The 25,989-nt window shown below is 42.6% G+C and overlaps 1 protein-coding gene across 4 annotated transcripts in view; it reads left to right on the top strand.

Moving 5' to 3' along the window:
- Nucleotides 1-25,989, top strand: part of TTLL5 (tubulin tyrosine ligase like 5) — a 126,152-nt gene that overhangs the window by 84,387 nt on the left and 15,776 nt on the right. For all 4 annotated transcript variants that reach the window (XM_040560523.1, XM_040560524.1, XM_040560522.1 and 1 more), the window contains 2 exons: nucleotides 15,595-15,772; nucleotides 24,417-24,637. In XM_040560523.1, the coding sequence (XP_040416457.1) occupies nucleotides 15,595-15,772; nucleotides 24,417-24,637 (399 nt within the window). The remainder of the gene's footprint in view (nucleotides 1-15,594; nucleotides 15,773-24,416; nucleotides 24,638-25,989) is intronic.

The raw sequence follows: 25,989 nt of genomic DNA, 5'->3' as shown, positions 1-25,989 counted from the left end.
TGTGAGGAAAACAAACACAGAAAAATGTGTATATGGAAGATCTAAGCACAGGCTCTAGAAACTCTCCAAGAACCCCCAGAAGAGATAGTCAAGAGACTTTGCTGTTGTTCTTAAGATGTCGTGCATTGATACACACGTCTCTTTCTGGAGATACTGTATGCAGTACTTTTCTAATAATTTTCTCCAAGAAGGTGAGATTTTGATTCTTACTGACAGTGATCCCACTAGGCTTCTGTTTTCAAAATACCAATAAAGTTAGAGCTTATCCCTTATGAAACAAAAGGCTGCCCAGTTTTAATAGTTGGGTTATTTTGGTATATTTCAAGAAATTTGGATCCAATCCATTTTATTTTTTTTTTTTAAGTATTTTGTCCTTCTGTTCAGGACTTTGTTTTTGCGTAACTGATTTTTTTTATTTTCTGAATGTCAGTCATCTTTCCATTTCTATGTGAAATTCTGCTTTCCTGATGCTCACCTAAATGATTTAAATATGAAAGTATCCTCTGCTAGTAAAGAGAACTAAAGTTATGCACAGATTTCTAGACTGGTACGATGCATATGGGTTGTAGTGCCGTGATTTGCTTTATTGATGTTTTCTAAGTAGAATAAATTCTTTGTAAACGTTATGACCTCATTGTGGAAACTGAATACCTGAGCATAGATATCATTAGGCTTGTGTTATTGAATAGCATTTCTGTGGAAGGAAAGAACTGTGCTGTTGTGTTGTTGTGTTTTTTTTTTTGTCTGTAGGTCTCTCTCTGAAATTATCTAAATTCCTGATATCACATAACTTCATAGATTGTGCCACTTGTATACATTGTTAGGTAGCAAAACCAGATAACACCTGTTCTTTTGATTTACTTTCAACCTTTTTCTGATGTCCATTGTGAGAGGTTGCTTACTGTCTTATCTTCTGACTAGTCTCTAGAGAGCCATAAGCACAGTACACAACTGGCAGATTATCCTCCTTGCAAATGTTGCTATGTTCAGCTCAAGCCATCTGGAGGCCATGTTTGTCTTTTCACAGAAAATGAGTCTGTAGCTATGTAGAGGTTCTGCTGGTTTGAGAAAAGCCTACTCTGTTTAGAACATGGGCTGAAACAACACAAAAGGCGTCAAGTATAAAGAAGTGACATGTAGCGGAGACTTCTTGTTTGGACATTTGACACTGTTGTTGTTGTTTTCTCCTAGTGTGCCTTATGTGTGCTAGGAGGGGAATCTTGAAAGAGCATTATTCTTCTAAGTGGCTGGGATATTTTAGTCTGGCCTTATAAGGGTTTAGCATCTGCAGCTGCATCTTTGATGTGCTCATGCTTAGCATTACATGCAATCACTCGGTGAAATTCCTGAGGTACTGATTCCATGGTTCCCATCTGTGTTCCTGAGTCTGGGAGCTTCTGACTAATTATACAATTTTCTCTGTACGCTGTAGGAAACAATTCCATTTTGGCTCTAGAAAAAGGGTTTGGGTTGGACTGGAATATAGGATTGCATAACTTTTTTTCATCTTTAACCACAAATTCCTAAGAAAGTTATTGCACTTCTCTGAAGATACCTGCTTTCGGCTTTTGGTTTTCACTGTCATTAGAAATATTCAACACCCATGTACAGCCTAGAGGCAATTGAAAGCCTGCTGAGAATCAGTCATTAAGGAAGCAAAGTTGTATCCCCTAGAGAACAGCATCATCCCTAGGTTTCTATCCTTCTCGAACCCCTGAGGGGAAAAAAATGGATGTAGTGTGCAGTTGTGATGACCAGCAGAGCTGGCACAAATGTAGAGTAGACTCTTCTGGCCACACTGGAGGAGAAAGCATTGCAAAAATGTGTGCCTGCTCAAATGGACTGAATCTAAAACCTTTTTATAGGTGCTGCAAATTTAACCAGTGCTTAGTCTCCTAGCCTGCAGTTGTATGCAGAGGCAGAATTTTTGTGTGTAAGACTTCAAGTGCTAGGTGATCTAAATAAGTTTTTGTGCAACTTGAGCATCTGTTGCAAACAGGGTCTGACAGAGCGGGATCTTTCAACAAATCCTAGACAAGTCTGGGAACTGTCTCCTAGAGCATGCCAGTTCTTTGTACCGTACAATGTAACTATCTGAACATCCTTTTATTTACTTTCCATTAATGACAGACTTTGTCTGTCATCAGGTTTGGCAGTTTCCTGGAGAAAGATACTGCCAACCCAGGTGAGCGTGTGCCTTTTTCTGTGTTTTCAGTGGTGTAATCACAAATACCCTGCTCGCTGCACCTAGTTGTGGTCCATCAGCTGGACTGCTTGGTCAGCACACACGCTGCTGCCAGCTGGGGAAAAAGGGAGACAACTGAGTGATTTGGGGCTCTCCCACAGTTTTCCACTGCAGCACCTGCTTTGGAAGCAGCGGTAGAACTGCCAAACATGCTGAAGTGGTTAAGTGTACCAGCTCCTAAAGAAGCTGAAGGGGAGGAGTGATTCTTGCCTGATGGGTTTTCAAAGGGAGCTGAGACTTTGAAGTTTTGTTTTAGCAGCTGCCAGGTATGCTGCCTCAGCCTGGTGCAGCACTTCTGCCCCCGGCTTCGTGCACTGCGTTCTTCTTTACACATGCCAGGATGGAGAGAGGGGAAATAAAATTAATTAAACCAAGAGTGTGCTTATTAGCAATAGTGTTGCTTTATTGTACCCTTTGGGTTAGAGTTCTTCTTGCCACAGTGAAGCACCTTGCACTTGCTTGGGTCTATTAGAGTAATAAATTTGTTTCACTTTAGTTTTCTTTGCTTTCCTAATTACTGTTTCCCTGCCTCTCTTCTGCTTTAACTAACAATTCCAGCCAGGAAATAGTTAAATAGTTACACCAGGACAGTGGTCCCCCCCTAAATAATCATAGTAATTTTAATGTTTTGTTCTGAGATGCCCATATAAAATAGGCAGAATTTTATATCCGTGGTGTCCCAGAACTCCTTGCCGAAACTAGAGGGACCAGATCTTCTTTCCAGTGAGGGAAAGTGAGACAGAGAAATGTGGTGGCTGAACGAAGGCCTCATAAAGCCTCTGTCAAAGCAGGGACAGACACCATTCACTGCTGGAGGCGGTTTGCTGGGAGCTTCCCCTTAACTCGCTTTTCTCTGCCAGAAGGGATGTGCTGTAATTCCATTTATTCCACTGAATATCGAACTCCTTTATGATGATGTGAACTCCTCAGTGATTCTTCTTATCGAGACATTGGGTTACTGGAGATGCTGTAGGCTGTTCTTCAGCTCTGTTCTTTTCGGCAGAAGTAGAGGTAGGTGCTCCCAATAGGAGCTGGAAATTTATGGAGCAATATTGGGAGTGGAATGGGGGGCTGCCTTCTGTATAGCTTAAAACAAAAGAACAGCAAGGAGGCCAAAATTGTCATAAACTGGAATAGTCTCCTCTGGCAAGGGAACGTGCTTCTGTGGTGTTAATCGTTGGGGGACAAGGTGCCAGAAATAAGGAGATTCTTGCTCTGTAGTACTTGAACAGCTTGCTTTTTCAGGTGAGGCTTTATAAAAACAGGTGTCTCCATTCTGTTCTTGCAGTTCCTTATAGGCCAGACCTGGTATGTCATCACCAATTTCTGGTGGCTGTAGTGGTCGACAGATCCATAGGCAGCTTTGAGAAAGCAGTGCAGCGGGGTTTTTGTTGTTGCCACTCAAATCCAGTCCATTTGTTGCCGTACCTTATTACATTATCTAAATCTATCTGGGGGATGAGGAGATCAGAAACTACATAAGGAAACAAAGGTATAACACAGGGAAGATAGGAATGTTCAAGATGCCTCTTTGGTGAGCATATAAACTACTTCAGGTTTATGGGACTATGTGAGTCTGTCTTCTTTTTTACTGGAAAATCCCTTTAGCTTCATTACATTGGAACTAGGTTGATGATTTTTAGTTTTCTTGTTTGGTTGTGTGGTTGTTCTTTTTTTAGGAAAAAGATCTTTTGAGGACCTTTACTTTGCCAATGTATCAATGCTTGGGAAATTGATCAACTGATTGGGGAATAACAAGAGACTGTTAACCACAACCGTACAGCCTCACAGCAAGGACCCAGAGAAATGACCTTTAGTTCTTATTTTGTATTTTTTTCTTATTTTCTTGTTTTTCAGCAGCTAAATGTTATACAGCTTCACTTATGTTACACCAGATGTCTCTTGCTGGTGCCATATTGCTACTCACTTTTCACTGGAGCATTCCTCCTAACATTACTGTTGCCCAGCCAGCTTTCAGATGACACTTTCCATAATCCCTGATTAGCTGAATTTGCACATCTTTGCTCTGGAAGTGCAGAACTGATTCTGGCCTTCCCTCCAAGAATACAGATTATAAATATAGAAGTGTTGCTTCTCTCGTGAAGTTCTGTTACCTGGCTATGATTCTTGGCCTTGAAATTTTATAGGCATGATGTCAGGAAACTCCATCCTTTAGCATGCCTTGTCCCCATAAACGGGCCCTCTAAGCTATGAGATTTATCAAGTCTTCTCTAAAAGAAGCACATCAGAGTATCTTCATCTACCACAGAACAAGACGATAGGTGTGCTGGATGCCAAACAAAGTTGATTGCTTTCATGAACTTCAGTGCAAATTTTTTAGAATTTAGAGGCTTGTGATGGTCTTTAGATTATTTTTTCTAATATTTAGGTAACAAAGAGCATATGACATTTCTACTCTGTGGTCATATGACACAACTAGAAAATCGTTTGGGCCTTTAGAGGTATGAGACTTGTCCAAGACAACTGTGGAGGAACCCTTGAAGCCCTGCAGTGTAATGCCATCCTGTCCTGCATCTTCTGGGAGGCTGATAGTGGTGGAGTCATTCAGCTCTGCAGAGTATTTCTGCTCTTGAGCAGGGGCAGAGTGGTTTGAGCACTCTCTCCCATCTCACGCATCCTAATCCTACCAAACCCAACAGCCTGTTTTGTTTTTTCTTCTCAAATGCTCTGTATTTCACTAGTTTAGCCCAATTGTAAGTTTTCATTTGCGTCCTGAGACTTGAATAAGGGGCCTGAGCTGCTCCGCTCCCCATTCTCCGATTCAGTGGGATCTTGCAGCTGCTGCTTGAGCACATAGAGCAAGGAGCACAGCACTCTGGGAAAGCCTACGCAGGAGGAAACTTAATGGAAAATATTAAGAAGAAAAAAAAAGTGTTTGATGGACTTTTAATATAAAAGGGGAAAAAAAAAAAGAAAAGGGGGAGGGGGAGATTTTTATTCACTGTAATAGAAACCAAATGTTGGCTGGGACAGCAGCTGCACTCACTCTTTCCCTGTAAACTGTGAGCGGCTTTTCAAAGGAGGCATTACAGGGTGCAGGGCTAACCTACTGGTCCCGGCTTAACCCTTGCACCTCTGGAGAGAGGTAGGGAATATGCATTTCCAGGAGAGTGGCAGAGTAGTATCTTCAATTACAGACCCAGTCATAAGCATGTTCTAGACAGAGAGTGGTGCCCATTTATTATGTTTTCATCCTCTTGTGATACTGCTGTTATCCTGAAATGCAAAATCTGCTTGGATAAAGCACTAATAAACATATAGTCAGGATCGGAGCCCATCGGTCTCTTCCAGTTTGGTTTTCAGTAGGCTCACCTACTGCCTGTGCAAGCCATGGTTTGTTTTGATCCATTATCCATGCTAGGATTTTACAGTGGAATGTCTGTATCAAGCAATACCTTGCCCATCTTTGTAAGTGGCGCAGCATTGCATTTGAGTCTGTGGTGTGTTGAATTGTGTGGAGTGTGCGTGTGTTTGTGTATTCACCCCAGAAACTCCCTGGACTAGGACAAATGAGCAAATTTAAGGTGGGTACTTACATAGCCCTTTATCCAAGTCTGAATTATGTATTGTAGACTAAGCAGAGCAAGACAGTAGTGAGGTGAATTCACTCAGAGTTTATCTGCTCCATCTGAATTTCATATCAGAAATTTAAGTAGGTAATCTTCACCAAGATTCCCCTTACAAGAGCAGAATGATACCAGGCTTCTGTGTTAGTATATCTTGTTATTAAAATGTTTTTGCAGGCCTTGCCTGCATTTGCAGGTATGAAAGTATGTGCAGGGATCATGAGGCCAGCACCTTCCCCTCAATATGGTTCACCCCAGTGTTTGTGCTAACTGAGGCTACGTGATCTTGTTAAACTAGGTCACACAGAGGAGATGCACTCTCTTGCCTTCGTCGCTTCTCCAGTGGCTTGCTGAACCACAACAGCATGGAGGCATTGAACTTTACAGCCAGCTGGCTGCTAGTTTTCTTCTTGATTTAGCCTTTCTACTTGTGAATTTCAAAGCTGCCATGTGTAAAGAGAAGAAAAACAAGCTGTTTTTTACCTGCCACATATTCCCCAGATCAGAGAGACTGGAGCCAAAAATGCTGGTAGGGGCCCAGCAGAAAAAAATAGCTCTACAGAAGGGTAAATGTTTCATTTCATTTACTAAGACTGGCAAGTTTAATGCTCCTCTAAATAACAGGTTGATAATACCAGCTAAATCTCAGAATAGTTGAAGTAGATTTGGGCTCACCTGCAGAGGATTGCTGGTGTTCCATAATCACAGCCTGTTCTTCCTCTGCTAGACTGCCACAAAGCTGTTGGATGCATCTCATTTCGAACCTGCTACCCTCATGGCCTTGCCTGTACAGAGATCTAGGACCCTAAAGTGCACTTAATTCCTGATCTGCAGAAGAATTTAGCAGGCAGTACTTTGTATTTATTATAAGAACCTCGTTTTGCTCCAAAAACTCAGGTTACTCAATAGCAAGGAAAAAGCAGGAATAATTCACAGAAGCCAGGGAGCAGGAAATAAAGCATGTTATATTATGTAGCAGCATATACCAGAAAAGAAGAAAGCTCAGTAACTTGGATAGTACTTGTAGAATAAAATAAAGAAGCAGGAAGGTAAAGGGCTTTCCCTCTATAGCTATTGTGTATGCACATCTGGAATAATGTGTTCAGATTTGAGCACCCTCCTAGCCCCAAATACTGATAAAGTGGAGAAAGTGCATAGAAAAGCAATCTGTGATCAAGGGTTTTAAGGGAATGAGTTAAAGAAGAAGATGGAGTTAAGGTTGCTAAGGCTGGCTAAGCTCAAAGGAGGCATCAGTCTAGGAGGGAAGGTTTGGACCCGAAGTAAGGAGAAGGTTTTACAGTAAAACAGAGAAAATCTAAGTTTAATGGGGAATCTCAGGGAAAATTCTGGACTTTGAATGTGTACCTGCCTGTGATGTTGTGCAGCTGAGGGTGTGACACAGGAGCTCCTCCAGCCACTGGAACATGTGCTGATCTTGCACCACAAGGAGATGAGTTGGATGCTGTTGCTCACATCTTTGTTTTTGAATAAAATTCTTGTAACAACATCAAGTCTCTCAGTGGAAAGGAGGAATTGTGGGAATAGCAGAGGGGGACTCCTGACATTTGCTAATAATTAGGCACATTAAAATGTTCTGGGATGTTTGAATTGTGCCTCTGGTAGCTATTACAGTTAACCTGTGAATGGATCTGGATCTGGGAATTGTATTAAATCCACAGAACCCACAGTTCTTTCCCTAAACCAGCTTTTCACATGGGCCTTGTATCTTTGCGCCATGGGACAGCAGATGTCCTGGTGCCTCTCTTACCTGCTGTGTAGGCAGAAGCAGGTTGGGCTGCTGAGAAAGCAGGGAGCCGAAGAGCTAAGGCTGAACCTATTACAAGTTGCCTGCATCTGTGCCTCATCACTAAGAAGCAAAAGTTTGATTGATGGTCAGAGACAGAAACTCTTCTGCATCTCTGCAACACCTTCACTGTGGGAGATTGTATTTGTCACTTTGAACTGGATTTGAACCCAAAATGCTGTTCCACACGTTTACTGTGCCAATGCAGCCTTGACAGGCTGCTCATTAACTTTGAAAGTTTTTCCTTGGCTTCTCCTGCAGAGCGTGAAAGCAGATTGTAGGCCAGATGATGGCATCTTCCTTTTATACGGGCCAGCTGCTTCCTGCCCCTTCCCCGGCTGGAGGTACCTCTGCCAGGGAGAGGTCTGGACACCTCCCTGGTCTTCAGGAGGCCTCCAAAGTCCCAGGCAGAGCTCACTTAGGAATATCAAAAATGCTTTGTTCCCGTGGATTTTCGGAAAGCTACCTTTCTTTACCTCTGTGTTTTAGGGCTGGCACGTTTCAGCAGTCACACCTGCAGACCATGCTAAAACGCAGGCTCTTGCTGACTAAACCGTACCAAAGCGATACTTTCATAGACACTGCTGATAACAGCAAAGGACAGGAGCAAACCACTCTGAAAGGCTTGTTGCTCTGTTTTTAAATGTGTAATTTATTGCTTTTGAAGCTGAGGGGAGGGAAAGAGGGAGAAGAGACAAAGAAAGGCCTTGAGGCAAGCGGCGCTGTGAGAGGCCCGACAGTCCTGCACCCCAGCCAGGCCCCCAGCGTCCTGGGCTTTGTCCCACTATGTTTATCATTGCTCCATAGCCAGCCCCAATCTAGGGCCTATTGTTAGGGATGGAAGAAGCTTGTAGTGTGCCAAAGAAAATGTTCTATGTTTTTCTGAGTGCCTGAACATAAGTCAGCAGGATGCTGGGAGCTGCCACGCTAGACAGAGTCATTAGTTATTATTCCAACTACTTTCTAGCAGCTGGTGCCCACCAGAGCTTTGTACTGGAAGCTTCCTGGACGTGTCATACCACCTGAATGCCCCGTGGGCAAGAAACTACTGCCTGAGATTGTCTTGCGTTCCTTGGCAAGGTGGGAGCACTGATTTATAAATGCACTGAGTTCACTTATTGCCAGCAAGGGCCCTTGCTATTCCTCAGCTCCAGCCTTTAGAGGAAAGGATGTAAAAGATCATTGTCAGCTTGTTTCCTCATCTAAAAGGAGAATAATTTTTTTTTCTCTGTTTGCCAGACCTCCAGCTCTACTGATTCCTGCTGCGATCCTATCAATTCTTACAAACTAAGCAGGGTTAAACATAAAGAATTTTTTTTCAAGACTGCTGAAGCACCATTTTCACAAGTAATTTGAGCACAGTTTGCATTGCCTTTCAGTAGGATGTAGGCACTTTTCAAATGTTTCAAAAGTTCTTGCTTAGTAGGTGATATATGGAGAACACCAGCATACTGCATGAATTGGTATTGTTGCCTGCCACACAGGAGTCAGTATCAAATAAGTGCCCAGCTGTGACATGGGAAGAAGGCTTCAGCTGAAATAGAAATTAAAGTCATTCTTTCAGTAGGGTCTTGCTGTGTGTCAGATAGTAACTGCAAGATTGCTACGAGATTCTCAAAAAATGGCATTCTGAGGTCCTGACTGCAGCTTCAATCCTTGGTATTCCCTTTAAATCCATTTGAAGTGGGGACAGAAGCCAGCATCCTCCTTTTTTGTAAGAGCTGATCACCCCATCTCTTCCTTACAGAAGAAATGCATTAGCATTTAGTATTTTAGGTGTAGGTAGTTGTTTGTGAAAGGGTTGCTTACATCAGAAGAGAGCCAATGAATTGGGAAAGAGTCCTTGCAGAGAACCAAAGCAGCAAAGGGAATTTGGAAGCAGTGAACCTGAAGGTTGGTCTGTGGTGTTCTAGCACTTTTAGGCTGGGCTGGGCTCATAATAGCATGGAGTTCTGTTGAAATTGCTGTGGAAAGCAAACCTGTGCCTTTTGTGAGGCAGAAAGTTTGCAGCAGAAAGGTCTTGTGCTGTCAGTGAAGAGGAAGAGGGAATTCTAGCCCAGGCTTTATGAAAACTGCAGTTCAAAGAAAGGAACACAGTGGCTTTCTTGCCAAAAATACTGAGTAGCCCTAAGAGCTGCTGGAAGGACAAAATTTTGCTTACAAAGGATGGGCCATAATGCCGAGGCTGAGATTTCCTGTACATAGTGAAGGTCTGAATCCTGGCCAGGTCTCTAAACTAAGCAACCCATAAATAATCCTGAGCAAGCTGTGAGAAGATTGCTCACAACCAGCCCGGCTGACAGAATGAAACCCAATCTCTTCTGGTGGCAGAGGCAGGAATTTCTGTTTCCCATTTGCGTGTGTGTGCATCTATGCCTATATCTGTCATCTGTACATGTGAGCAAATCTGTATTCAGGGAATCGTTAATGTTCAAGTAATAATCCCCAACTGAAAACAAGCAGGCCTGTGCGTACCAACTCTAATGAAGCCTTGTTTCCACTGGGGGTGTGAGTTTTCATCTGGTTATTTTTGGCTTTGTCTAAAAAGGTGTGAGTTGTGAAAAAGCTTTTCCATCAGCTGGGGCATTTTTAGAGTCTCTTTACCATGTAAACTCTTCAGGATCCATTAAGCTGTGAGGTCCTCTACAGCCTTTTTTCAGCCTTCATTACTGCGCTGAGTCTGTTGCGGATTTCCCTCAGCAGAAAAGCTAACTTCAGGAAGGGCACAAAGGTGCTATCATGCTTTAATAAATCATCTGACAGGCAGAGGCTGAGGATCCGCACCATGGAGGCATTCCTATGAGCATGGCAAATAGGCTGAGGGCTGGAGCACGTCACTGGCAGCAGCACATTGAGTCTCAGACCGTAAGCCCAGTTCTTCTGTACCAAGGGAAGCTTGGCCTCTGATGTAATATCAGCAACTTGGTAATATCCTATATGGGGACTTTCCAAAACTGCTGATGAACTACCTCTATATGAAAGGGATCTGAAGACTTCCAGATATGCAAGCTTTCTGTTGTAAGTATTTAATGCTTACATTATAGAAGTTTGAAGTTATGCACAGTGAATTTGTATCGAATTCCATCTATAAAGAGGGAAAACCCATGGTATCTAACAAGCATATTCAATAAAGAAGGATTTTGCAGGCCATGAGAGTGAAATCTGTTCAGGCAAACAACTGTTTTCAGTAGCATATCTAGGAAAAAGTAAGTGCTTTTGTGCTGCATTGTATGGAATAGAAGTATTGGAACTGCAGGGAGTTGCATATCAGCCTGTCTACACTGCACAAAAAGGTTAGGCAGTTTTGGGGGATTTGTTTTGTGTTGTTATTATTTTTTTTTTCATTTAGATCTTCCTAAAGATTTGGAGGCATAGTTTCAAGAGTGTTCTCTCGGGTAGTTTAAACTAAGCTTACCTGAGCAATATTCTGTCCTAAAAAAATTATTGTAGTCTATAAATCATGTATTAGTTACAAAAAAAATGTATTAAAACTGGTTAGAAACTAAATGAAAGCATTTCAGAGTCCATTTAAGTGAACAAATGTTAGATCCAGGCAGCAATCTTAGTGCGTTTTTAAAAACTGGACCATCAGTCTGCATTGTTTGTCTTCCTGTAACAGTTAATCCTTAGCTTGATATATCAAAACAAAAGAAATGAGGATCAAGGAAATGATACTGCAGTTTTGCCATTCTGTCAGCGGCCCTCAGTACTACAGACTGCAGTCACTGTATACCACATCTGTGGCACAAAGCCAGTTTGGCTGTCAGCAGGTCCACCTTCAGTGTAGTTTTCGTTTACATCAATTTTTTCTCCTTCTTTTCATTTTTGACTCAATCTTTAGCTTCCCAAGCATTCTTTTGGATCAAAGGATTGAATTTATGCATTGCTGGTTCTGAGTTGGAGGTAGATATGAGAGACGTTGGAAGAGATATTAGTTTCTAGAATGAATTGTGTAACTTGACTGAATTCTCTAACTTCTGACTGAGACCTGATACAGGTTTAGTTTCAGACCCCCGAAGCATAAACAAAACTGGTTGCATTGCCTCAGAGCACGAGTACTGTGTGGTTCAGTACCCTGTTCAGACAGTGCCCTATGGAAGATCCCAAAGGAAGAGCCAGTAATTCCCCAGTACTCTATGGGACTCGGTGGTTTTCTGGCCAGGAGTTGGTATCTTTGTATAGAAATAACATTAGTGGCTCTTGCTTCCATTAGTTTGTCTAATCATTTTTGAACCCCTGTAAATTTTTGGCATCCTTAGCTTCATGTAGTAAGAAGGCAGCCACAGTTTAGTTATGTGCTGAGAAACAGTGCCTCCTTTAGTTTGTTTTAACCTGCCCACCTGATGGCTTCATTTGTTTTTCCCTGTTTTATAGTGTAAGGAGTAATTGTTTCCCATTCTTCTTCTCCCTGAAGCTCATGATTTTAAAGATATTTTTCATACTTCCTTTCAGTTGTCTTTTTTTCCATGCTGAAGAGTCCTTATTTATTTAGTCATTTCTCAATGCATAAGTTGTTCCATACCTTTGATCATCTTTGCATCATTTCTTTGTAGTTTTCCGGTTCTACTGTGTGTTTTTTGAGATGGGAGGAGAAACATGGGGAAGAATTATCTTCAGTATCAAGAGATTGCTACAATATAAGCCTAAATTGTATGATAGTTGTGCTCTCAGTTTTGTTCCCTATACGTTTCCTAACAACTGCTAACACTGCATTTCCTTTTTGAATGTATTTTACTGATGTTTTCAAAGAAAAAGCTATAGTACTTATAATGTCTTTTCATGAATATAAGTTAATGGTTCAAATTCCATCACTGTGTAAAGCTAGGATTGTGTTTCTCTGGGTGCACAACTTTGTAGTTAAGTTGAATGTCATCTAGTAATTGGCCTGATCATTTAGTAATGTGATGTTTTTTCACACTTCTCAGCAACTTTCAGTTTTCCAGTAGCAGACTTCTATTTATTTCTTTCTTTTCCTATTCCAAGATCGTTTTTAAGTGTTTTGAACATCAGAGACCATAGCACAGATTCCTATGGGACCCTAGTGGGAACTGTCCTTTTATTCTAGCTCGTTTCATGTGCTTTAACTAGTTATTAGATCCATGAGAGGTATCCCCTTTATCCCACGTTGCCTTACTTTCTTCAGGAACATTTTGAGTGACCTTATCAAATTTTTCTCAAGCGAGGAATTGGTGGTGTGAAAAAGTTACTCAAGGCAAATTGACAAATGAACATTGTTTAGTTCAAAACAGAGGTATTGAAGGTCATGATCTCTCAGCAGTGCTGATGAGTAATTTATCAGATGGTTTACTGAGCACTAATGTGACTTTAATGAAGCTCCTGAATGCTCTTCATCTTTATACCTGCTGCAGTCGATGTTTGTTTCAAGGCCTGGTCTGCAGTAACCACCAGCTATCTTCCAAAGGGCACCTCCCGGTCTCAGCACAGTTCTTTGTGCTTTTCAGCTGTGAGCGTGCCCTGACTTTACTGGAGGTAATAGAGACTGCAGCTGCTTCACAAAAGGGAGAAGTCCAGGGAGCTCTAATATCTGGGTGGGTGATGGAGCATCTATGCTGTGGAAGGAGCAGATATTACCCTTTGGGTGGGAGTTGAGTCCAACCTGTTGATAAACCCATGTGGTGAGCTGCTGGGATTGGAGAGGAGACAGCTGGTGAGTATTTCAGAGATTCCTTGTGCCTTGTCATGTTCTTTTAAGCTGTGCTTTTTGTGGCATCCTGTGCCCAGCAGGGGACAGTGGTGGAAGGCCAGCAGCACACATGGATCCATAGCTGAACAATTGCAGATGAAAGCACCGTAGCAGAGAACCACGACCCCATTACTGTCCTAGGGGAGGTTAAAAGAATACACACGTCCTGAATGTAACCACTGTAGAGGTTACCCAGTGCTCATCTTGTCTGAGGATGGAGAGAGAAAGGAGGAAGTATCTGAGATTCTTTCACAGAATTAAAAGTGAAAAGAACACCTGAGAGAGTCTTAGAAGGAAAGGAAGAGAAAAAAATAGGCTTTCTAGGAGGGGAAACTGAGGAATGCTGCAAAGCAGAGATGTTTATTAAGTGTATGTATTTTAGTTTTGTAACAGTATTTTCAGACATCAAATGACGTTAGAGAACTGTTATGTTATAAAGCAGTAAGAGGAGGTGATCCCTGCTCCATAAGGAGGGCAGAAGGGGAAAGGCAGGTTTAGAAGAAAGGAGAAACTCTCCAAAGGGAGTGAACCTCAGAGCCAGATTCAGACCTCTACAGCTTGGGTTTCAAGGCCTGAGTACTGCCAGCAACAGTACAGTTCTCCAAGTGCTGGTGAGAGGAAAAAAACTGAAAGACAGAAAATCTTGAGGAGGTGTAGCAAAAGGTGGCAGGGCACAAGAGTAATTCATCCAGCATTGCACTGGGCTGCGATGGAAGCAAAGGAATGAGGAAGCAAAGGCGGTATCCCTTGAACAGAGAAATCTAGAGAAGGTTACCTACAGCCAACGGCCCATAAGAGGAAAAGCAGGTGGAAATGCTGATGGCTGAACTCCTTTTTCACAAGGTTGTCTTACTGCTCTGTTGTTGAGGAGCTGAGTATGGAGAGGGACCCTTTAGTAATTGGAGTCCTTGTCATCAATTTGCTTTGAAAGGCACACATTAAGTTATTTTTGAGGGAGAGTACGTAGTGCTGGCAGTTGCTTCTGGTGGTGTTTGAAGCATTCTTCAGAGCATTTTAAGGGGTTGGTGTGATAATGAAGATTACAAGGGAAACTGAGACACATTCAGAGAATCTAGGTTCTAAGCTTTGATGGTATCATGAAGCAAGGAGGTTGCTGTTGACTCCCTTGCCAAAACCATAACCTACACTCTGAATCATGGCATGAGTTACTTGGTGTCTTTTACATCCCAGATAGTTATGACATACATGGGAAATACAAGGGGAGTCTGCCCTGGGAAACAAAAGGAAATGTTTGGAAAGAGTGGCTGAGAGAAACATGACAGAGATCAGCAGAAACTTGGGAAGCTCAAGCATTGAGGCTTGAAGGTTTTATTAGCCAGAGTGTCAGGATTCAGTAGGCCATATGGCATCCTGTCTTGTGAGCACAGGGTGTGTGGGTCGCTGGGCCATCATAGCCTCTTCAGGACACCTTGTGGCCCTGTCAGTCTGCCACCTGTTCTCTGCAAAGCCCCTGGGTCCTGTGTGTAAGTGCGCTGGTGCTGCCTTCTTGCTGTGGCTTATGAACTTCAAAGCAAGCCAGTGAGTTCCTGGCGGTACTTATCATGTTGCAGGCCACAGCTGAACTTCCACCACGTAAGCCTAGGCTGTAAGAACTCCCACCTCTTTGCAGGAGGCCTTTTCTCCTCTGGGAAAGGCTTGTATTACTCAAATGATGAAAGAAATGAACCTGTGGGTCCCCTCAGGTCTTGTGGATTGTAACTGTGTGGAGTCAAAATATGCCCCAGTTGCAACCTCATCCTCCCAGTCCTTTATCCCTTCTGTGGATATTATTTTACATGCCTCTCTTTTATTCCACCCTCACTGTAGCATGTGTGCGCTTGGTGTAAGCCTTGTGCTAGTGTATTAACAAAATCTCTACAAATCCAAATAAATACTTATCTCATTAGTGATGGGAATCTTCAGCTCTTTTATTGTTGCAATACTGCCTCTTTTCAGTGCTAATCAGCCACAGACAACATGCTCCAGTTTTGAATTTCTCATCTCTTTTATCTCTCTTTGTTTCCCTCAAGCATGGTGTTACAGCTAGTAAAGCAGTCCTAGCCTGGAATTCAAAACACTCCTCAGCAAGGTGGCAGTTAGCACATGATAACATGTATCAGGTGTTGTACTTGTCAGAGCAACTTAAATTCGTGGCTGGCTAAGTATTAAGGGGTTTTTAGGAAGCAATGGTGCCTTGTGAGCAGGAGCCTGTATAAGCAGAGTGGTGAAAGCATGTCGTCTTTTCATTTCTCAGGGCTTCAGAGAGTGATCGTTTTGCCTGGGAAGGAGAGATGGAGAACAGTGGCTGCACCCCAGTGACACGGAGTCCACTGGCACACCCCAACTATCAGCTGCATTTTGCTGTGCAGCAACTTCAGCAGCAGAAACTTCAGCCACGACAGCTGTTGGAGCAAAGCCAAGCCCGGCACCAGGTAACTCAGAAAAATCCCGCCTAGGACATAGCAGTACTGACTTGAGTCTTAGTTGTGCAGACCCAACCCAAAACAGTGCATATGGCACAGCTTTTGTGAAGGAAGTAGCTCTTCCAGTGTGTTAGAACAATAGAATTATTATTAAAATCACTGCAGCATTATATGTTACCTGCAGTTCCCTTCGGCCTCTTATACCACAATGACATCCTCCTCCGTTTGGCTATTGGCATGCTGCTGCTTGCTTTTCTGCACCAGTTCAGGGCATTCCCTTCCAGTGCCTCAGACAGCCTTAGAACTGTCCATAGTCTCCATGGTTCTTTGTCACTTGTCACTGGGTGACACGGTTCTGCTTCGACTTCTGTTCCTCATGGGTAGTGCTTCAGGCTGGGTCACTGTTACGTTTCTCTGTTATGTTTCCAAATGTGGGGTTTTGAAATTGTGTTGGCAATTGTGCGCTCTGTAACAAACAGACCCCATCAAGGCTTCATCTTGACTAAATTCCTCTCCTACTGGATGTCTTCTCATGAGATACAGTTACCAAAGAAATAGCATGTTAGTGGACTTAAAAAAAATATTTTGGAGAATCTTCATCTTTCTTTTGGAGAAATATGTTAATTTCTTTTAAGAGCTTTCAGTGTGCAGGAGACATGGCCACTGACCCTGATGCAGAGTGCAAGTTTTTCTGCAACCCTGAAAATCTTCTTAAAGCTTCCTGCATATTTTGTTATTACTACATTTAAGATTTTCTTTCACTGCTTTGCACTGACAGGCATAAGACTCCGTTGTCACAACTGTAAGGAGAAAAGATGGGCTGAGTGTTCAAGAGCTAGAGCAAATATGAAAATGGCTTTGTATTATTGATGCTCTGGGCAATTTCTAGATGCCAAGGGTAGACCACTGTGTCTGGAACACCATTTCCATCCTGCCTGGAGAACCTTCTGAAGTCACAATGAGCTCACTGATGCACTCTTTTCTCTTCTTTGTTATTATCGGGAAGGAGGTATGTTTTTTCTTCTGAGTGGTGGCCAAAGGGCTTTCTTGCTAAAGAGAAGTGTTTGGGTGAACAAACCTCCACTCAAAAGAGACTGCTCTTAAATAGGTTGGAGCTGTTTGCTGGACAGTCTGGCAGAACTGGACTTCAGCAAGAGCATGAACGGAGCAAACATGTGAACACCCACTCTCCCTTCTATGAAGTGGATGAGTCACGAGTCAGAGTCCTTGAGAACAGCTTATAAACAAATTGCCCCCATCCTTTTCTGAGAGCGTCTTGAAGGAGAGGCCCTTCTGCCTCTGCCCCTCACGCTCCTTTTCTCAAGGTCCTCATTTAGCCATGTGGCTTCTGTCCCTGAATTCCCCCACCTACGGTGTACTTGTAGCCCCTCTCAGCAGGAGCAGGAGGTCTTCCTTTCATCTGCATCCAAGGGGCTCTGGGTGGGCAGCAGTGGCTGCTCAGGAAAGGACTATAAGCTGGCTTGTGCCTGTGAGGAGGCTGGAGCTGGCCATGGGGCCTGGCTGAGCCTTCTTCTAATTGCTGACATTGAGCTGATGTTATTCTTGGCCTGGGGTAGAGCCATTACTCAGGAGTTTCTGTTAAAGTGATTCTTTGTTAAACCTCCACTCACCCCCACAAGATCCCCCTCACGGCTCTCCCTCCCTTCTCTCTCTGAGCCAAGCAGTTCAGAGTTGCAGTATTGAGGCCATTACTTTACCGCAGGGCTCAGGCTGCTCTGAAGTTGCCGTTAATGAAGAAAAGGATTTGCTGAACGTGGGGGCTCTCAGACTTTCTGGAGTGTAAACTACATCTTAATAACATGATTGTCTCTTTTGGAGCCAGCCCTACCTCCCCTTCCAGTCACAGTTGCATGGGTGCTCTGATGCCCCTCCCAGTGATTGCATTACCCTTATCTTCATCTGTTTATCCCCATCTCCCTCTCAAGTTTGTTGTTATTGACCTCTTCCTTCTCAGACTTCAGTGTTTTGACTTGACCTTTCCAGGAACTTGCCTTCTGTTTTTGTTGTCTTATCTTCACTTCCATGATAAAGCATCCTTGTGTCAATGGCATTGACCTCCCTTGTAGGAAAATCATGTCAGGAAAGCATGGAAAGTGTTTCTAGTTTCCTTAATCAGAGCACCAACCATGGACACAGGAGAAGCCAGAGGCAAGTCTCTCATTCTGAGCTCTGCATAGCGTAAGAACCTCAAATTCAGTGCTTCTCCTTGAATCTCCTTCTTTGTTGTCTGTCTTTTCTCATACATTCCCTCTCTTTCTCATCTTCTGTAGATTGCCATCCATAAAGGCCTTTTCCTGATATGGTATCATGTGTTTTGCCACTCAGTCTTCCCAAGCAACTTTACAGTGATGCTGGAAATGGGGAAAGCATACTGGTCTTCCGCAAGATGCATGCCACTGGGGGAATTCAGAGTTTAGAAAAAGTTGGATCTTTTATAGGAAACCCTCAGCAGGGTAGTAAGGATTACGTTTTTCAGTCACATCACTAACAGACTGGTCTGGACACAATTAACAGTTGTTAGTTACTCTGATCTAAGAAAATATATTGGACAAGATTTGGAAAAATTCTACATCCATTTGGAAATTGCTTCTCCAAATATTTAAAGCACTGCAAGTGATGGAAGGGAGGGGGATCTAGGAGAACAATTTGGGGAGACTGTGCCGTAGTCAGAGACTGACTGTGAGGGGAAAGAATGATAAAGAGGAAAACAAGGACTCAGCCTTGTCCATTTCACGAACAGAAAACCATAGATGTCAGCTCTGTGGGATCCACACGTTTGGATTCACCCTTTTTAGCAGATCCTGGATCTTTCCTCAATGATCTTGATTAGAACTAAAGGCTTCTTGGCCAGAATACTGCTCTGGAGTGTGGGAGGCCATTGTTTTGGTCTTGGCTGCTGTCAGACAGTTACTGGATGATCCTTAGAAAATGACCTCCACTCTGTGTGGTCAGTTTCTCAGATTCACACTGATCCCCTCCATGAAATGCTTTGCAGTTGTGAAAGCTTATTTCCATCAACAGAACAAATATGTTGCAAAAAGGAGAGGGCTTGTTACTTGAGAGGGTGTCATGATCTCTCTGCTTTGGGAAATGCATGCAGGGTGTCTTCAAACCATACATTTCGTCTGATTGTTCAAGTTCTTGTTGGAAGGCAGACTAGCCATTTGCCAGTAGCTGAAGTGCATTTATTAAGATACCTCAAGGTACGTTGTAAGTGTGGCATGACCATACAACATGATTAGTTGCCCATCTTTCCTTCTGTCTGTGACAAATGAACTGGTTGTATATATACGAATAGCATGTGAACAAATAACAGAAGCGCTGTGATTAATAACACAGCCAGATGCTTCTGCCTGTATGTTAACCAGTTCGATATGTTGGAGATGAGCTAGATGTGTTGGGAAGCATAAAAGTTGTAGCCAAGTATTTGTGTAATAGGAATACTCCCCGCTGCCATGCAGTGGATGTATCTGACCATGAGGGCTTATTGCGTATTTCTTTGTGGTAGCGCCCACTCTCGGATGAGTGCTTTCCAGACACTTAAGAATGATGATTTCTCCTCCAAGCATTTCACAATTTGCGGGGCAGTACGTACTATGTAGGTGGATAAAGGGATAATAACCGATAATTTCCACTCATTGTATGTGGAAGTTAGTTCATACCATGTAGTGGGGTGGAAATAAACCTTCAGTGCCAGAATAGGTATTTTGTTCCCTGGACAAAAAGAGAAGCACCAGACTGAATGAGAATCTAGCAAACAAATGGATAAAGCTCTGCAGTGATAGGGACCAGGAACAGAGACAATACAAAGCCTGAGGGAAAAAAACTTAGGAAGGGGCAGAGTTTGAAAGTGGAGACAAGAAGCTTAAATCTGATATCAATAAAATCAAGGAAAAAGAATTACAAAATCATACCAAAAGACAATAAAAACAGGTTTATAGCAGTATTTTTAATGTTTAAAGGAGGCTCCATGTGACATGTTATGACCTAGATGTTAGTATCACTGCTGCAGTTGGCAAGGCAGTTAATATACCATCATTGTTTATTCTCTAATTGTTTCCTGTACTGGAAAGATGCCATTAGCTGTTAGGGAGGTTCCTCTTTCTCTGTGTGGCTATGTTCTGTCTGCTTAGCCTAGCATCTTCTGGGTTTAGAGTTTTATGCCAAACATTTCACATGGGAAAAAAAGCTAAATTAAAACAAGAGAAGTTCAGTTGTATAGTGGAATGATCCCCATCAGTCCTACTTATATCAAAAAAGGTCATGTTAAGCAAGGCATAAATCATGTTAATGAGTTGTGTGGTCAGTTGCGATCACATTTTGAATCATAAGTTTAAGTAGATTTTATACTACGAAACATTGGGCTAAATAAATCTTAAATAATTCTCCTCTTTTAATCATTTGAGTATTTGAAAGGTCATGGTATGTTCTCTGAAATATTCCTTATTTTGTGAAGTTCAGCAAATGTTTTTCCTTTCAACATATGCGACTCCGAATTTCCTACCATTTATTTAAACCTTTCTGGGACTGATGGATGTTTAAAATAATATTCCTAGTATTCCTAGAACTACATTATTCCTGTCTGAGGATACAGGGCCTCTTCGAGTGCAGCCTTAAACATCATTAACTGTTTTCTGAACTATTATGTATTGGACTGCTGTCAGATTTGCAGTCTCTCTTCCCCTTGAGTCTCTTGTTCGTTCTGGTTTTGCAGCTTTCTCCCTCAGACTGTTTTCCCTCTAGATGTGCTAACTGCCATTTTCCTATTTGAATCTTGTGGTACTGATGAGTCAAAGACTTAGACTAAGTAAAGCAGAACAACTGTTCTGAAAGCAGTAGCCTGTGCTGATTTATACCAGCTGAAACTTTGTCCCCATGTTTCCAATCCCATCGCTATTATTAGAATTATGGTAACGCCCAGATGTATTAAGTGTCTTTGCAATACAATGATATGGCCCAAATCTTGCTCCAGAGAGCTCCCAGGTTAAGAAGATAAACCATATACAGGAAGAGAGACAAAGAAAGCACCAAGTCAATTCATTCTAGTATATTTTAATACCTTTATGAAGAATTCACCAGGGAAGACTTGCTTCAGGACATTCTGTGAATGCCATGAATTTGCTCTTCTTCCTTTACTTTCTTGATAACCCCAAGATGCTCCTCTTAATGGAATTTAACACTGTGGCAGTTAAATAACAGGGTCAGAATGTGCTATTATCTCAATTTTGTGGATTTTCAACTCAACTGATCATTGCATCCAAACTGATTTAACTGAGCATATTAATAGGTATTCAAAGGAACCTGCACTAAACAATTTGTATAAATCCAAAGGTCATCAAAGCCTTTTGATTCCCTGTATTGTTGCAAGGTCATTGGAAATGCAATTTCCAAAAATTTCTACAATTTCTAAAGGTTTTTTGATTTTTTTTTTTTAAACTAAATCCTCATCATCGTTTATTCCTTATCAACATCTTGCTTTCCAGACGTAGTGATTTGGGACTGGCTGCCTAGCTGCACAGATCTTTGTGCAGTCCACGTGCATATATATCTGTCAATTCTCACACTGCTGAGTCTCTCATCGCTTTCAGTCTCGCTTATTCAATTTAAACTGAATGACTACGGTGTAGAAATCTCAGAGCTACATTTCATACAAAATTCATGAAAATAAAGACCTATGAATCTGGGAAGGGGACTCAGCTACTGTTTCCATTAAGGCAAAGCTGCAGCATTGGGCCACTCATAATTATACAGCAGAAATCCACACAAGAATGCCTCAAACCCATGCAGGGAAGCATAATTTGGGGCATGCTTTATATTATATACTGTAAGATTCAGCCCCAAGACAGATTCACAGGAAATGAGCTTCATTAGCTCCTCTGGTCACAGAATGAGCATGTTTTTGCTTGCAACATTTGTTCCGTTACTGTGCTAGGGATGGGTGTTAGATACAGGAATGGTAAGTGCCAGGAACATTCTTTCTGTTTTTGAAGATCATTAATATATCTGCTTTTCTTCAAAGTACTACAGTACCTCCCTGCTTTTAATCATGAGCAGCCCAAGCTCAGTTGCTACTGGCTAATAATACCCTTAGATGTGTATTGTCATTACTGACAAGCTGTACATGTTGAGATTTTCTAATTAAAAATGACTATTTTTGTACAGATAACTTTGTCTATGCTGTGTGTGTGTAGATGTGGATGCAAGGAGAGGTGAGATATAATGAGGCAAACTGGGGATCAGGACTCAGGATCCTCTCTGAGCTCACAACCTAGCTTTTCATATTGCTTCAGTCTGTGGCTTGGGGAAAATTACTTTGTCAGTGCCTAACATGCTCCGTGTGCACGACAGGGTTAATGCAGTCCTTTTCTGAATGGTCCTATCTCCCCAGAGAATTATGCAAGAGGGTTAGCTCACTAAAGCTTTGGGTGATTTTTAGCTAAAAAATCTGCTGGTGTTCTAAGGACTTTTCAGATTTGTAGCCTGAAGAACTTGTGAGGGAAGCAAACGTCTTCTCAGAATTAAATTAAATCTGCCAGCCTGGAAAGTGTGGGTCCTAATTGTTTACTTGCAGCACCAACAGTTGCAGGGTGCTACTTGCTTTAGAAATGCCTCTGTCAGGGTTTCTCTAGGTTTCTGCTCTCCCTAGGTCCTGAGCAGTCAGGATCCTGAGCGACGAGGTGTGTCTCCCACTTTTTGCTTATCTCTGGAATCTCTTCCCAACCTCTCCTTTGTGTGGTCAGGCTTTGCTTTCCCCAGCTGCCCCTTTTGTTTGCACAGTAGCTTCTCCTGGTTTCCTGTCCTGTCCCCATGGAGTTCACAGCAGGGCAGTGTGCTTTGTAGCTGAATCCAGAAGCCGTGGTCCGTGTCAGCTTCCACTCTCTCCATCCTTGCCTGGAAGGCAGCCAGAATCCCAGCACAGCATGGAGACAAAGGCCGTTTTGGAAGTCCATTAGCCCCAAGAAAAACATCCATGACATTTCTTCAGGCAGGTATCAGCCCAGCTTTTGCTGATCAGGCTTTATTAGAGCATCCTTTCTTGCTCTTTCTTCAGAGTCCCAGACCTCCCTGCCAACGCATGTTAACACAGGGAAAGGGTTAAGACTGCTCTGCAGACACCAGGATCATAATGATTTTCATAACAAGAAAAAATAAAAGCTTACAGGAAATACGCATGATATCGAGCAGGGCACAGTGAAATGGCACCCCTGAATAACAAAGGGGTGCAGTGACTTGAGGGTCTCCATCCCAACCCCATACTGCATGAGACTCTAAGATGCAGCAGAACCAAGTTTCATTTTAGTTTGTTTTGTGGGGAGAGGTGGGGTGTGACTGCTGTTTTCCAGACTTCTGCATTTGCACCAGCTACTTATTTCAAAACCTGAAAGCTGCCATCAAGGTAGGGCTCCAGGGGAGGGAGAGGTTAAGAAAGGATTGGGAGCTCAAGGGGATCTTGTCAGTGAGCTCTGGTTAGGAAACAGGCCTGTTTTGGCTCCTGCACTTCCTTTTCTCCCTAGAGCTCTGCCTGTCAGAAACGCCTTCCCACACACCACTGCCCTGCCATTTGCCAGAGAATTGCGGGGGAGAGGGGCTTTTCCTGTCTGTGTGCTGAGATGCAGCCAGCCCTCAGACTGGTTTTCTCTGGAGCCTGGAGCCCACTCTCTGTGGCTTTGTTGTGTTTTTCACCAGAGAAGAAACTGAGGACAACTGCAGTGAAGTGCACTGCTCCCAAGGTCACGCCGAGGTGCCTGGCAGTTGCTCAGCTATTCCCTTCGGCTCCTATCACTGACCTCTGGCTGCCAAATTACAAGGTTATGGTATTGCCTCTTTGCCCTGGGAAACTGACTAAGAAACTTCGAGGAAAGATGAGGCAGAACTCCCAGCAGGTTGCTCCTTTCTGAAAAGAGCCTAGTGGTTTGCAGAGCTCCCCAAGGGAACCATTGCCCACTCCCTGCTGGGCCAGTCTGCTGCTCAGGTCTCTGGTGTATCACGCAATGCAGATTCTTTTGTTCCTTGGGTCAAATCTGCAACATCCTTACCCTCCCACCTGCTTTAAGAATAGAAATATTTTCTGTTCCCTGGTATGACTGGGGGATTTCCATTTTGTTAGCTGCTGACCTCAAGTCCCCTTTTTCAGAGAAGGTAGCTTAGAGTCTTCCTGTTATTCCAAGCACCTGCAGGGTTGGACTGAAGACCTGGCATTGTAACGTCTTCCTCATATCTTTTTTTTTTTTTCTTGAACTTTGTCTCAGTCCCAACTCCCACACAAAGAATAGCTTACCAGTGTAAGTGCAGAAAGTCAGTCAAACCAATAAAAGCTTTATTTTTTTGAGCCCACTGCATGCTTAGATTGGGGATATGACCTCTTATTTTTTTTCTTCCAGAATGGTATTGTTATATGGCAGTAATAAGCCTTCCTAGAAGCTAGTTCCAACGTCCAAGGGTATACAATTCAGTTCTTAAAACCACTTCACTGACTTGATCCCTTATATCTTCTTTTTGTGCTTGGGACTGTCCTTGGAGCTCTGGGGGTTGCATTCACCAGACAGATAACATCACCCACTTCCATCAGCTCTCTCAGCAGTGTTCAGAGAGACAATCACCAATTATTATTATTTTGTTCTGTTTTTACCAGGCTCTCTTTGCCAACTACTCACAATCCAGCACCAGCCATATATCTATGCCAGCTGGCTCTGGTGCCTGCAAGACATCAAGTGCCACTTCTAGTATCCAGAAGGCAGCCAGTTTGCACAAAGTGATGCCATCCCGGAGTACGCCTTCTCAGCTGGTTCCAAAGCCTCCAGCAAACCACAGACAGACAGTAGCCAGAAAGGCTGCAGCCCAGAGGATTTCCAAGTAAGTTTTATCTCTTCCCATCTACAACAGGGAGTTGGCACTGGTTTCCCTCAGAAGGAGTATTGGTGAAGAACCTGTCTACGTGTGACTCAGACATAGGCCTTTCAGGCTGTGTTGTTCAAGATAAATCTCAGAACAGCTTGACCTGTGTGAGCTGAAGTAAATGTGTACTATTGTGCATTTTCATTTTTTACAATGGTACGGTAAACAGGACTGTAGCATCATACAAACATTAAGGACATAACTGCCAGATTGAATCAGAGAAGTGTGTGGTCCAGGCTGGGATTCAGTTACCTAAACACAGGTTGCTAGTGCAATGTTAGATGCATAAGGCTATTCTACCCGACTGTAGCTGCTGCTCCAGTTAAGCACAAGTCTTCTGTAAATCTTGTTGAATCTGCCAGTCCTATGCAGATGTCTCAAAAAACTTGAGAGTATCATGTATGGTACTAGACAGCTGTGTTTAGGCACTTGAGTCACTCGCTTCATGTTTAATCTTTGATGGAGGCCAGAGTCTGGTGGGTCAGAAAAGGCTGCCAAAAAAAAAAACAAACAACTAAACCCACCAATATCTTTAACAAGCTAATTTGCCCTTAGCCAAATTTTCCTGTAAACTTAACACATGAACATTGACTCATGCCTTTAGGCACAAGTTTTTATTTCATTCAAATTGTTTTTGTGTCTAATGTAATGATAGCTTTCCTCATTATCTGTAAAAATGTCTACCCGTCTTCTAATTTTTACTAATCTTTTAGTTATAGCACTTGACATTCTAAAGAAGATGAATTTGTCATGTGTTATCTTTAAAAAGAAAATACAACACTCACCTTCAAATGTTGTTTACTGATTTTAAGTTTCCTTCTTTTCCATTTCTTTGTGTCTTTTCTTCTGTGCGTTATGAGAGAACGTGAGCAAGGCTTCTGTTTTCTTTTTTTCTTATTCTTTACCTTTTTTGTTAACTCCCTCAGCGCTCTGTTTATCTCTTCTTTGTCTAAAGCAGTTCTGCCATTTAAATTCTTTGGCAGGTTTTTCCTCATATGTCCTCACATGTATTTCATCCCTGAATGCTGAAGGGTAAAAATTGCATTCGTAACTTCCTCCCTTACACTGTATGGCCAGAAGAGTTGTAAAACTTTAACAGGTTCCTGTGAGGTTTCCTGGTTCTTTGTTTCCTTCCTGGTTTAAAGAGGGGAGGCTTAGTAAAAGATCACAAATGAAAGACACTTTATGAAGATGCTGGGGCACTGTCAGTGTGTGGGGATCAAATCTGGAACTGCAAGGCATATTTAAGGAACTTGGACAGAACTGCGCTGGGGAAGCTTGTGTATTTCGTGCTTCTACTCTTGCTATTC

Source organism: Cygnus olor, chromosome 5 (genome assembly GCF_009769625.2).
Source record: "Cygnus olor isolate bCygOlo1 chromosome 5, bCygOlo1.pri.v2, whole genome shotgun sequence".
Taxonomy (NCBI): domain Eukaryota; kingdom Metazoa; phylum Chordata; class Aves; order Anseriformes; family Anatidae; genus Cygnus; species Cygnus olor.
This window is presented reverse-complemented; position numbering and strand designations above follow the sequence as displayed.